General features: G+C 48.1%; 1 protein-coding gene across 1 annotated transcript in view; it reads left to right on the top strand.

The window, feature by feature from the left end:
- The window catches only part of LOC103922991 (peptidyl-prolyl cis-trans isomerase NIMA-interacting 1-like), a 20,793-nt gene extending 7,886 nt beyond the window's left edge, over window positions 1-12,907 (top strand). Inside the window, exons 2-5 of the mRNA XM_009331224.1 lie at window positions 908-985; window positions 1,084-1,284; window positions 8,021-8,131; window positions 11,441-12,907. Of these exons, the coding sequence (XP_009329499.1) occupies window positions 908-985; window positions 1,084-1,284; window positions 8,021-8,131; window positions 11,441-11,550 (500 nt within the window). The 3' untranslated portion in view covers window positions 11,551-12,907. The remainder of the gene's footprint in view (window positions 1-907; window positions 986-1,083; window positions 1,285-8,020; window positions 8,132-11,440) is intronic.
- The last annotated feature ends 932 nt before the right edge of the window (window positions 12,908-13,839 follow it).

The following is a 13,839-nucleotide window of genomic DNA, read 5'->3' as shown; positions in this document are numbered from 1 at the left end:
GGGGGGGCGGAGAGCGGGGGGGGGGGGGGGGGCCCTCTGAACCCTTCTTTGCCAGAACTACCGGGGTTGAAGCGGCTTGGAGGGAGGCAACTCCGTGGCTGCCCGCAGTTAGCAGGCCTAGGCTGTTGGTTGGGATTGCAGCCGGGAACTTGGGCCCTTCGCTACCAGGTCGTGCCTCCCCGCTGCCCAGCTCTGCTGTTGCAATCCCTCATCTCGGTTTGCTTGGCTTTTTTCTCGAGTCTAGTCTGCTTCTAGCTTCGGTGGCGAGCTTTGGGATGAATGATGCGCTAGAAGAAAGCAGAAACCGTCTCGGTCGAGGCTGTGAGTTATCGCAGGTAAAGGCACGCGTGGCTTTGAGCACTGGAAGGCCTTTGAGCAGCAGAATTACCTGGCTTTGATGCTGAGCGTGTCGAGAGGTGACTTCACAGGCGCTTCGTTTTCTGCTACCTGGGGAAACCACGGATCTCTTGTGCAGGGAGGTCTCACTTTCTGGTAGAAAAAAGGTGATTTTCGGAAGGAGAGGTCTGTGCAATGCCAAGGTGTGATCTTTGCTAACAGTAACTCACCACGTTTGCTGCGGGACGTGCTTAGCGGAGAGGCGTTGCGCTGTTTTACCCTTGTAAATAGGGCTGGAGTGAAGCACGGTCTTATCCCCAGGCCAGAAACCCGGCACCGTCCGCCTTCTCGGCAGCGGCAGGGTGTTGCCTGGGGGTGTTGATGGTTTCCGACTGTGTCGGTGGGCGTTTTGTCGCTGGTGTGTGCGAGCGTGGTGGATTGGGAAGGCCGCTGGAGCCTGCTTCTGCTGGGGGGGGCTGTTGCTTTGCCGAAGGGCGCTTCCCGACGGAAACGCTTGCGTAGGAAATTCTGTGGAGTCGTAAAGTCTTGTTTCCTACCTCGTGTGTTTCAGCTGATCGCGTGGACGTGGCCGAGCACTCACAGAAATCTAGTCTTCTGTGCCGTCGGGGTCAAGCAGCTGATTCTTGGGGTCAGAAACTGATTCTTGGGGTCAAGAAGCTGATTCTCGGGGTCTGCCGGGAGCTTTTTTCTTTTCTCTTAACCCCAGCCCCCTCTCTCTGTCCGCAGGCCGTGTTTATTACTTCAACCACATCACAAATGCCAGCCAGTGGGAACGGCCCAGCGGCAGCGGGAAGAACGGCCAGGGGGAGCCTAGCAAAGTGCGATGTTCGCATCTCTTGGTGAAACACAACCAGTCCAGAAGACCCTCGTCGTGGAGGCAGGAAAAGATCACACGGACCAAAGATGAGGCACTGGAGCTTATAAATGGCAAGTAAATGCAGGAGAGAGAGAGAGAATATGATGCTGTTGAAGGGGAAAAGTCATTTTAAGGCTAGAATTGGACCCCGAGATGAGTGGTTCAGTGTGTCGTGAACTTGCTAAAGGAAAGTTTTTTAAGCCAAGTGGTTTGAACGTGGACTTTTCGTGTGGCCCAGCCGCTTGGAGAAACGATTTTGCTGTACGATTAAATGACGTAAAGATAGGTCCCAGCCCGTGTGTCTTCCCCTTTGTGTTTTTTTTTGTAATGTCATTTCAGAGGTTTGTTTGTATTTTCTTTGTACATGTGTATTTTTATATTAAAAATAAAATTATTTAAAGCTAAAACAAATGTTCTTTAAACATTTCTTTTTATTTAATGTCACTTGACTCCTTGCCCTGATGGCAACTTAGAGTAAGTTCTAATTAACCTCTGCTTGAGATCAAGTTGCTTGTAGGAGGCAATCGACCTCGCACGAGGCTGTACGGATGACCTGATCGGCTCGGGTTTTTCCCCAGGCGTTCTGGCTTGTGATCTGGTCTAGGAGCGAGGGCGCTGCGTGCCTTCCGCACTAGGCGGTGGTAATCTTTGCAGCCTAGAGATGTTTTATTTTTTTTTTTTTTTCCTCGCAGCTCTGGCGGTAGAATCGAATTGCTGTCGCGTTCCTTCAGCATCGAGGTTTTTGATCGTACGGAAGCAAGCTCAAGGTCCAGCTGTTACTACTGGCTTTGACCTCTTAGGATAAGGAATCTGGGGGCTTGGGGTGAGGTTGACATCAGTCCCGCTGATTCACTGATGGTGAAACTGAGGCCCGTGGGCAGCTTTGTCTTTTCTGGCAGTGAGGTTGCAAAGGCTAGCTGACGCGCTGCGGGCGCACAGCTACCTACCGCGGTACTGGGACTCTCTTATCTTTTATGGCTTCAGCAACGAGGGAGGGAAGATAGGGAGGGTGTTTTGGCTATTGCCTTGATCCTAGCCAGCGATAAACTTCAGGGCTTTCTTGTTTGGAAGCCCTGGGAGGGGAAATATCTTTGCTGAATAACTTGAAGCACCGAGGCAGTGACCAGCAGGTGGTATCTGCTCACCGCCTTTTGGAAGGGGAGGTTAAATTAACACAGATGGGAATTTTCTTGGGGAATTGTCTCCTTCGGGTTAGGGTGGCTGAGAAAGTGTGACCGGGGGCGATAAAGCGGGACGCACGCCTAGTGCGGAGATCCGTGCCAAGGGAGTCGAGACTGGTGTAAAGATAAATAGATTGAAATATTTCAGCCGAGCTGCAAATTCTCTGTCTGTCTCTCTCTTCTCTTCTCTTTCTTTCTTTTCTTTTCTTTTTTTTTTTTTAAGAATAAAACTGTGGTAGGCCCATCTCTCGGAGTGATGTTCATCAAAAGGCCAGCGCGGAGCTTTCTGCAGGTCAGAGGTTAAATGAGGCACGATGCTGGCGTGTTTTAAGCAGGCACTGGTGAACTTGGATCTTTGCAGGAGGGAATCATTTACATTTTTTAGAAGGGAGAGTCCTCCTCTTATCTCAAAAGAGGTGTTTCAGGAGCTTGGGACCAGGTAGGCTTTTTGATACGTAGATGGTCTGTAAACTGGTTATCTTTAGAAGCCTGAATAACATTATTTGGACTCAACAATTGTCATCATTCTTACTTTGTTTGGGTGCTTTTCTTTGGGATGCCGCAGTTCTTTGCTACCTGGTAAGGTGACGGAAGGAAACAGCTTAAACTTTCCTTAGCTCGAAAGAATGAGATTAAGCTTGACAGCTTCAGAGCCTTCGCACTATCGGATAACTCCTGTGTTTCGTAATCTCTCTGTGGTGCCTGAAGAGGAAAGAGTCGTGATTAAAACTTACTTGGTGTAAATGCCCTGCTTGTGTTCTCCGTAAAGGCCGTTAGGGAATTAATTCCTACGATGGGAATACCGCTGTCAAAAAAAAACCAACAACCCCAACCCCTAACCACCTTTCTGTCCACATTTGTCCCCGATAAACACTATTCCTGGGGTGGTCATAGGGAACATCAGCTTATGATTAATTATTTCGTGGTGGCTTCTTGGAAATGACTGTCAGTTAAGTTTCTAGACCAGCTGGAACTTCCTGGGAGGAGGCACGGCTTAGCTCCGCTACGGCTCCTGACAGTCGGGCGTCAATGAACTTCTCTGAACGGATGTGCTGTACCTGCCGAATGTAATTATAGCGTAGGATTGCCTAAGTAGGTCTCTGGGGAGGAATTTGTTTGACGGGCACAGTACCACAGGTTTTCACGTTTTGTTTGGTCGTGGGTTACGCCTGAGACCTCCCTCCGAGTCCAGCTCTGGTGTTAATGCTTTATGCAGCAAAAAGCTGAGAAGGAAATTTGATTAGGGAGCTCTTTGTTCCCACGGGAGAGGGGACGATACTAAAGGTAAATGTTTTCGGTAGGTGAACTTGATTGACGTCAAATATTCCATTTGATGGCTCTTCTCCGATAATAAGGGAGGAGAGTCGAGCGAGCTGCAGGGGCGCGTCGTCCGTGAATAATTTTTAATCCATTAAGACAGTTGCAGTGGAGAATTAAAGGTAGGTTAGCTCTCCCGTTGTGTTACAGCAGGCGTTGGAGGACTTGGCTCGCTGGGTGCTTTTCTGATAGGTGATAACATCGTAGGGAATGTGGGACGAGAAAGAAATCTCAGATTGGAGCCTGACCCCGATATTAAAGGCAGCGAAACCTCTTGGTCCCCTCTGTGAGCTTTATCAAGCGCCATTTAAGAGGCCGTTAGGGTTCTGGCTGAATTTGCTGTGAAGGTTATTCCAGAGCGTCTTTGCTCTGATGTGTAGAAACCCGGTTTCCAGCTAAATCCTGCTTATGATCAGTTTCTCGCCGGTGTTTCTTGCGTTAGCGTTGTTTAATTACTTAATTAAATTTAGTTTCTTCCTGACGTTGACCCCTCAGTGGATTTAGAGAGCCCTGCTTTTTACCAGCCTGTTTTTGCACGCTGAGCCAACCGGGCTTTTAGTTCCTGGTAATGTAGGTCATCCCTTCTGCCGTTCCTACTCTTAGCCCTCCTTTGCACTTCAGTTTCAATTAATTTTCCGTGAGCGTGGGTTCATCGTGGTACGCAATATTCCAGATTAGCTCTTGGCAGCGCCTTCTACTGTGGCATTTACTACTGCCCTTCTCTCTGCTGAGGATACTGTGACTTCAGTGCTGTGTTTCTCGTTTTTTTTTTTTAAAGCCGTGCTGCCTGCTTTGGAGTTATTTGTAATTCCGCGCTTACGTCGTCCTCTTCCCGATCGAGCGCTCTGCACGCAGCAGGTTTTGTTGTTGTTGTTGCGTTTTTCTCAATACGTGCGCGAGTTCGCTCGGTGTCGTTGAATCTTGCTTGGTCATTCAGGTCACATTTAATATTCTGATCCGCCTTTCTGCTGACGGCGCTTCCCCACCCTCCAGCTCGTTATTTGCATGTTGCGTTAGCTTACCCCTGTTTCTTGTTGCAGAATCAGCTGGGATTCACCCCAAAACTGAGTCTCCGAAAGCTGCCCTTCCCCCAGTGGTCCCCATTTCGGCACAATCCGTTGCCATTCCTCATCTTGCTCTCTTTGCGCTCATCTCCCACTACTCAATTTCACTCACGCCTGGAGATTTTTAGGGGTAGCTTATTAAAACCTGGGCAGTACCTAATCTGCATGATTTGTTCTAAACGGCTGAGATCATCTGGGGAAAAGGCTCACTAATCCCGCTTCGCAGAGCCGAAGTTTAGGCACGAGGTGCAGGTGTCTTGTTCTGGTAGAGGTGGCTTGAAACAACTACCTTAGCTTTAAAAAAGCCTTAAGTTTTATCCAGGAAACCCCTCCTCTGGCTGACAGGCAGGTTTTGCTCTCAGGCTGGTCGCTAGCGTAAAATTAGGAGGTTTTAATAATTAAATTCTATTTCAACGTGGAGTTGACTGGTTTTTCTCCACAAGCTCGGGAAACCCTCTTGACCCCTCGGAACCCGCTGATGTGACCAGGGCGGGCAGTTTGGGATCGAAATGTAAAGGCTCGGATCCTTGATTTGGATGCCTTATTACTTCAACATCAGTATCTTAAAGCTCCTGTAAGATCGTATCTTAAAGCTGCAATTCCTGACGCTTCTGGGTGTGATGCGCGACGGGTACTTGCTGGGGACTGGCGGCTGTATGCAATTAGATATGTATTTATGGTGGTGCAAACACGGATTTTTAGGATAAACTCTGTTTTGTCAGCAAGTAGGCTGCTCACGCTCAAGCGGCTTAGTTTAATAGGATGATCCAGTATCGGTTTCTTTCCTGAAACGTATGAGTGCTGTGAACTGTCTTCCACCCAGACAAATAATCCTTCTTCTCTTTGTAACGCGGGATAAATAGCTCTTGTCTTAAGTTTTGTGGAGTTTCCGACTTTCACGTTAGACTTTCTCCGCCTGTACCTGTGCACTCTTAAGCAGCAGGTGGGATAAATGTGTATGATCTCACTGAGGTGACGACGCCGGCGCGGGTGTCTTCTGTTAAAGCAGGTTATGCGCTTTAAGAATTAAGATAACTTTCTGTGGCTTTTGAATTATATTCGGGGCACCTGTTAAAAAAAAAAAAAAAAAAAAAAGAAGTTCTAGAACAAGAGATTATCAATCTCCTATTCCAATTTTGTCGGTGGCTCTTCCTCCTGGCCTGTCCGGCCGGAAAAGCAAACCTAGCTGTCCGAACGCCTTGCTGAATTCCAAAGGTTTAGGCTAGTGGCAGCTGGTTTAGAGAGACGACTGGAATTGGGGAGGAAAAATGGGCTGTAGACTAGAAGACTAATTTGAAGACTTAAAATCCCTTCGTTTTGGTCTTGCAAGCATTAAACTGCAATAAAGGGGTCCCCTCAAAAATTGATAGCCTGCTTTTTCAGTTGCTGCTGGATACCTCAGCTCCTGAGAGGCGGCCTCCATTCTCTCATTAAGGAATTATTATTTTTTTTTTACCTGCCCCCAGGCCTCACAGGTATTTCCTCAGGTCTATACAAGTGTATAGCATTAAAATGAGCTGGAAAATACTTATTCCCTCGTCTTTTTGCATCAGAAGCCGCCCTCTTCCTTTTGTGAGAGCATCCCTCCGAATAATAAAGCCTAGCTCTTGAATTGCACGCGTGACCCTTCTTCAGGTAGGGATCTTCCACTGCTTGCGGTTGGAATAAACGATGCCCGGCCCAATTTTTTTTCTTTTTTTTTTTTTTAAGAGGTTTATCTAGCAACGTGCAGACTGTTTATACATGCAGGCTGCAGGGCTTACATGGGAGTGGCCCGAAATAGAAAGTTTGGTTATCGAAACCAGGAGACTTAATAGCTTTGAGGGGGTAGAACGACGTTTCTTTTCTCTCAATTTCTCTGTTAAAGAAAATCAGCTGCTTCTCGGTATTTCTTTTTGAAGGTGGAAGACTGCTTGGGTCTAAAATGGAAGGCAGTCAGGCTTTGCCGATTCTTTCAAAAGCTGAGGGGAGGTTTCTGGAAAGAGGGATTTAATCCTAGATTTAATCTCTAGTGAGAAATAAGTTTAGCTGGATTTCACCTGGTATGGAGAGTTGCTTCGGGCTGGAAGCTGGAGCGCTGGTTTGGGGCTGTTCCTCCGCTCTTCAGGGCACGTGCGGATGGCTTCCCCTTGGGAGATGCTCCCAAATACACGGATGAATGGTTTTTGCAACGTCGCTTCGTCTTAATTTACCACTTGTGGTCCAAAGTGTGGAAGGCATGCCCCTCTGGCAGGAGCGGGCTGCTTTGGGAAGGTGGAGGGTTAACTGGCAGCCAGACCTACGGCAGATACGGCCGCTGTTCGCAGGTTTCGAGTCCGGCTTACGCGACTGTCCTCGCGCAGAAACATTTCTTGCAGCTGGTACTAAACCGCGTTTTGGTGGGGGGTGGTTGCGAGTCGGACCAGTGGTGGCTTGGGATTTTGATTAGTGGTGACGCTCCTTTTAACGAAGGAGCTGAAGCTGGTTGAGTTGCATGAAACTAGGCAGGATTTTCTTGCCGTCTCGAGAATCCGTGAAAATCTGCCTCACGTGGTGTTAAGGGACGTGTCGGTGGCCCTTGTGCTTCGCTCACCTCCAAGAGCAGTCAGTATCTGTAATTAGTGGCTCCCCAATCACGTTATCAAGCCGTAGACTGGAAAATATGATCTAGCTCCTAGGTTTTCTTGTTATGAGCTAGCAGGGGGGGTTCCGCTGGTCCAGAAAGATTCAGAACGGTGAGGCAGAGCTCTCGGTTAAGACTACGAATATTTCTTAACTGACCTTTTAAAAAGCTGTCTTGACAAATTTAATTCACTCCTCGGGGGTTCTTCGTGCTCATTCTTCTACCGAGGTGAGCCCTTGTGAAATCAAAAGCTCATCCATTTTGAAGCCCAATAATAAATTCCCATGGTTCAGGGGTGGTAGTAGGCGGAATCGCCTTTTTTTATTTAATAGAAGCTTAAATAGAAATGGGCCATGGTGCAAAGATGGAAACCTGCTTGGGGAAAAAAAAAACAACCAAACAAAACCCCCCCTGAGACAAGTGCTTTTGGGGTGTTATGAAAGTTTAGTTCTGGCTCTGTCTTCATTCAGGAGGTTTGAAAACCTCTCGTCGTGTACGCGGTGCGCGGACGTGGCTGCTTGTGCCCTCCTTGCTGTGGGATGTAATGCTTCAGGTGGGGAGCTTGGGTGGGGTGCGGGTTTCTTTTTTTCCTTTCTCTCTCCGTTTTTCCTTCTCCTGATGGAATTATTCCCTGTATTTACAGGCTACATCCAGAAGATAAAATCGGGAGAAGAGGATTTTGAGTCTCTCGCTTCCCAGTTTAGCGACTGCAGCTCGGCAAAAGCAGGAGGCGACCTGGGTGCGTTTGGAAGAGGTGAGTCGAGCTCAGCCTGGCAGCGTGAAGGCCAGACCGAGATTACCGGGTTGATGCTGCTCTTCTTGGCAGGGGGTGGGGTTTAATAACGCACCCTGCTGCTGGGGGAATGAACGTGAAAATGGATTTATATGCTAGGCAGCCTGCTGCACAGGAAATGTAGTTTGATGCCTAGAAGTTAAACCAATTAGGAATGCAACCATAATATTATTCTAGGCAGAGAGGCGATGTTGTGCAAACGCCCTTCATGAAATTGGCTTTTCCCTCTGGAAAAGGATTTTCCAGCTACGCTGAATGGAAATCCAGTCGCGCAGCGTAATGAGCCATGAATAAGGAAGAAGTGGATAAGCCTTGGTAACGGCATGCCAGATAAATGATTTGGCATTCTAATCTTCTGAGAAAGCCATTAACAAATTGTGGAAAGAAGAACAATTCACAGCCCACCGAAATAATGTTGCCGGTGAGAGATTTTGTTACAGGGTTATTGATCAGTGCAGCGAGGGAGCGACGACAAAAAGCTCGTGGATGCTTCCTCGTTAATGAGATTTGCTGGTGTGGGAGGAGGAATCTTGGGGATGGGAAAGTGTAACATTGAAACCTCTTTTGCTTTGTCTTACGAACGCTTTCTGCAGTAATTTCCACTGGGAGGAAAATACAAAGCAATGATGTCATGCTACAATATTCAAAGAACAAACCAAAACCTCTTTATAGCGAGAGTGTCTGTGCATATTTTATTTGAAGAGAGCCAAGAAAGGTTCCTGCCAGGGAGAGAGAAATCTATATTTATTGTTACAATCTGTGCCCCAAAGTCATAGGGACTTGCAGCGATCCCAGAGGAAGATCTGTAGTAAGAGCTGCCCGCGTCTGAAACGGTGAGCGGCAGGCCGACGTGTCATTTTATGGAAGTCTTTTTCCTAAGCTCACGCTCGGGCTTCATGGACTGAAGCATTCAGAAGCTCGTCTCGGGCTCGTACCCTGCAGCAAGTATACAGGTTTTACAGGAAATTTTGCACAGCTGCCACCTCGTGCCGGGCTGGTACCCCACTTAGGATGCCCCGGGAATATTTAAAACGCTAGTGGGCTCACTGCTGCTGCAGGTGTAACCGCGGAAGGAGCTCCGGAGCCGCTCTTTCAGCCCCTGCTAGCTGAAGCCCACCCAGCTTTGGCAGGTGAAGCTCTATTCAGGAACGTAGGGGGGTTTTGTTCGGGTTTCCCCCCCCACACGCACCAAAACACCGGGTTTAATCGCTGTCTCTTTTTAGGGTGCAGCGTTGCTACAGTTCAGCAACAGTTCCTTCCTCAAACAGATCCTTTCAGGCAGGGCTGAACAGGGATATTTTCTTGTATATAATGAAACATTAATCCCGGGGTGCTGCGTCCGCTGTTCTGGGTTCAGCGGAAACTCGGCTCGTTGTGCTCTTTGCGGGTGTACGGAAGGAGATCTTTCTTTTTTTTTTTCTCTGCTGGCTGCACCAAAATGTAAAGAGATGTTGCAAGAGCCAGTTCCCACTAGATGGCATTGGAACCCCGCGTGGTGGCCAAACCCCTGAGCTGTCACTCCATCCCCCTCCCTGCCTCTCTCTTTCTTTTTTTTTCTTTTCTTTTTTTTACTGGGCTGAAAATGTAATTTGTTAGAACTTGGAGCACTGGTTACTTCAGAGGTGAAGTTATTAAAACATTTCAATTTGTCTTCCTGAAACCCTTCAAATAAGTCATGTTTCTGCTCGAGGAAGGCCACTGTGGTGTAGCAGGGAGGCTGCTACCTCATCTGAAGTAAAGATTTCGGGTCCTAGTGGAAAATAACCAAAATACTCAGGTGACAAGGCAGGGCTGCCTGAGAGTGAATGACACTGGCTTTGCAACTGGAGCTTGTGAGCCTGGCGAGCTGCTTGCCTCTCGTGGCAATTAATCTAAATGCCGAAATGAGAGAAGGGAAACTGGAGAGCCATATGCATCAGGTCACGTCAGTAATGAAACACTTTTCTTGAAAGGGGAAAATACCGAGCTGAAGCTATTGCTAATCCTGAAAGGGAGGAACTGAGCATCTTTTGTGGCATCTGCCTGCCTCGCTAGAGAAAGGGAGGTCCTGAAATAAAGCACAAATTCTGGAGATTCTGCTGGGCTAGATGCGATGCATCTGGGATGTGTGGTGGTCTTTGAAGGGGTGGGGAAGGGTTTAGTTTGCAGAGAGATTAGTATATCGCTGCAATGTCGGCTGATGATCCAGCTGTCAGGCTGCCTAGAAGCTTTCTGTAGCTCCCTCCTAAGGTGCTGTGGAGTCCAAAGCTACAGCACCGCCTTGAAGCTTGGAGACAAGCGTCGTAAACTTACAGGAGATTTATGTTGCGGTTCTGGCAGCACGCTGGTCTGTACGTCTCCTCAGGCATCTCGAGGCGAGCTTTGCAAGCACGGGCAGGGCTAAGAGCGGAGAATAAGGGTTCCCTCTGCGCCCGGGGAGCTGTTGCTGCCTGGCCTTCCCTTGCAGGCATCTTGTCCTTCTGCTGAAGCTTTTGCTGAGAGTCCCCCGGTGAGACTTTGACCTGTTGGTAACAGCAAAACCTCATTATTTCGGCTGAGGTGGGCAGTTTCTCTGCTCTAACTTCTGTCACAGGAAGCTGGGCAAAAAATACTGTCCCCCTTGAACCCCCCTGTAGCAGGCTGGTGTCTCTCCTCTTGGCTCGGATTATGCTGGCTGAGCACTTGTGCTGCTTATTCCTTCTGCCCCCCTGCAGAGCTGCGGTAGTTCCGCTCGTGAATCCCCGTGCGGGGTCCTTCCTCTGCGCACCTCTGGCTTTCCTGAGCCTGGGTTACTAAACCTCCTGAAACGCAGTGACTTGGAGACTGGAGCCTTAAGAGCAGCTCTTATCTAGGTCATGACATTATCCATGTGTGCCTTGTAAATTATTTAGCGCAGCTTGTAATGCACACCGCATCCATTCCCCCTGTGTACCTGGAGGGCACATAAGACTGGAAGACAAACATCCACTTGTGCCAGTGAGTCTGCAGAACAGATTTCCTCTGCCTTTTGGGTCCGCAGCTCTCCGAGTACCTTTGCTCGCTGCAGTGATGTCTGTAGGATCTGAGCAAAACCCCTGTTTAAAAGAGAAAAAGTCTGTGTACGTGCACGTGTGAATGAGTTGGCTTGAATCATCTTCTGGGAGTAGATGAAAACAAACACCCCCTGCAAGTTATTAATTGGTGACTTTGTTGTTTGCCTGGAAGCTGTCTTCATTTGAGGCTTGCTTGCTCAGAAAGATCCTCCATTCGTTGCTGGGCTTAATTGAACTTTCTGGTGTCTGCTCTCTGCAGGTCAGATGCAGAAACCTTTTGAAGATGCCTCATTTGCGCTGAGGGCTGGTGAGATGAGCGGACCAGTTTTCACAGAATCAGGGATCCACATCATCCTACGCACAGAGTGAAGTGCCTTGGTGACATGTAGAAAGGAAAGGGCGAGGGGAAGACAGGAAAAAAAAAAAAAAAACCAAACCAAACAAAACCTACTCCAACCCTGCACTCTCCCAAATGAACTTCATATCCAGTTTAAAAAAAAAAAAAAGCTCATTTCATATCTCAATATCTTCTGTGGCACCTGACACAATGTTTTTCACCTGCAGAGATGCATGGTTAGCCAAGGGTGAGAACACAATCAAAATAAGACAGTAGCATCTTTCATAAGCAGAGAGAATGTTAAAAACAACCTTTCTGGCATGCCACAGCTGCTTGAGTTATATTGACGTGTCTCCTAAGCCGAGGAATTGTCAGTGCTAAAGGTCACACTTCAGTGCTTCCCACATCCAGCCTGTTAGAGACGCAGAGTATTTATTGCAGCGCAGCACTGATGATGGCGAAGCTGACTTGTGGACTCTGGTGCTATGACGGAATGAACTCCCCAACCCTCTGCATGTTTGTTTAAACGCATTTTAACCCGAATGAAGGGTATTTGCTCTGCAGTCCAGTCCGTTGGTTTGTAGAACTGATTTACTAAAGCCATTCATAAATTGACCGTAAGATATCGAGCGATGAGCCAGCTTAGCATGGGGCACCCGTCCCTCGGTGTCCGTCCGTAGCTTCCCTTGATGCAGCTGCCTCGGCGAGGATCGTCCCTCTGTCCCGTCACGCGGTGGCACCGGGAGCTCTCTCCGCTCCTGCCGTTGCTTTGACTCTCAAACTTGAAGATGCCTTTTGGTTCTAAACACAAACGCGAGAGGCTAACGGCCAGTAGTTCCCACTGCAGGAAGATCAGTAGCCAGCCTGAGCTGTGTAGCGGTACGTAGGACGCTGTGTGCTTCCCATTCCAGCCTGGAGTCACTCCATTATTTAGGCAGGACAGTGCCATTCCGTAGGGCCGACTGTATTGTGGATTTTCAGTTTTAGCTTAGAAAGCTGGTTTTTTTTTTTCCCTCAAGCTCCTCTCCATCCACTTGTGGTTTAAACACTGTAAGTCATTGTTTTCCAGTTACACTGCGTTGCTTATGTTTAGCGAAATAAAAACGGAAAGAAAAAAAAATAATAATAATTCCCAGCTTTGGTCCAATGCAAACCAGCTGTATAGTTCCAGTTCTCTTCAGCAGAAAATAAAGCCCTCTCCAATTAAACATTTCAAGAGCTCTGGTATTGATTATTTCTCCTCCTTTGCCTGTAGAGATCTTGTTGCTTCTATTAAAACAAAAACCTCTGCAATATGTGCTGAGTTGGCTCTTGCTGGGTTTTTTGGGGGGGTTTGTTTTTGTTTGTTTTTAAATCCTAAAATGGAAATGCGGCTTGCACGGTATTAAGGAAGACTTCTCCAAATTTGTCTTAAGCTATAAGCTAATATTCTTTATTCTCTGTTGCCATTGGGTTCTCCGGCTTTGCGTTGCGGCGATGCCTTGTTTCCTAAGAACTGTTTAAACCCTGGTATAAGGAGTTACTTCAGATAAGGTAAAACCAGTACTTCTAGCGCAATTTAATAACTACTTCCTACATCTCCTCGGTTCTGCAAATTTAGATTTTCCATTTGTGGTACGAAATGGGCCATTACGGAGAGCGGCTCCCCCCTGTGTTGGTTTATTTTTCTTTTTATTTTTTCTTTCCTAAAAACTCCCATCTTAGAGCTGGGGAAAGGCAACATCTCCTGCGTGCTCTCTCCAATTACTGTGATCGCCGTACCCAAACGTCTGAATATCGCTCGCAGTTCTGCTTTTTGCTGGTTATGCCGGGGGGGATGGACGGCTCTTGTGCGTCGGGTTCAAGTTGGCCTGCGTAGCTACGCATCGACCTAAAAAAAAAAATAAAATAATAAAAATGAAAAATACCAGCTCAGGGTGACAAGCAGGTGAGAACTTCAAAAAGAAAAATTACCTCGAATAACGGGGTGGCGGCACGGAAGCCGGATCAAAGGCAAAGGCAAGCGGAGATGCCGTCTCTGCCTGGAAATGTGGTAATCCGGTAAAAGCAGCGGCAGCCGCGTGTCCTTCTGTGGCTGCAGTGGTTTCGCTTTCCAGCTGTCGTTCCGGCGGCAGCGGCAGCGCGTCCTGGGTTCAGATCTCCATCGGAAGGTGGGAAACGGGGGTGGGATCGCCTCTGGCCACCGGTAAAAGGTCGATGAGATGGCCGTGGCCACGAAAGAAAGAGAAAGGTGGAGAATTTGGGGGTGGGGGTTAACGTGCTACCAGGGGCTTTCTTTTACTGCCATAGGCAGCAGGTTTGTGACGGGTGAAGACCTCACA

The sequence above is a fragment of the Pygoscelis adeliae genome, unplaced genomic scaffold, assembly GCF_000699105.1.
Source record: "Pygoscelis adeliae isolate BGI_AS28 unplaced genomic scaffold, ASM69910v1 Scaffold889, whole genome shotgun sequence".
Lineage (NCBI taxonomy): Eukaryota > Metazoa > Chordata > Aves > Sphenisciformes > Spheniscidae > Pygoscelis > Pygoscelis adeliae.
This window is presented reverse-complemented; position numbering and strand designations above follow the sequence as displayed.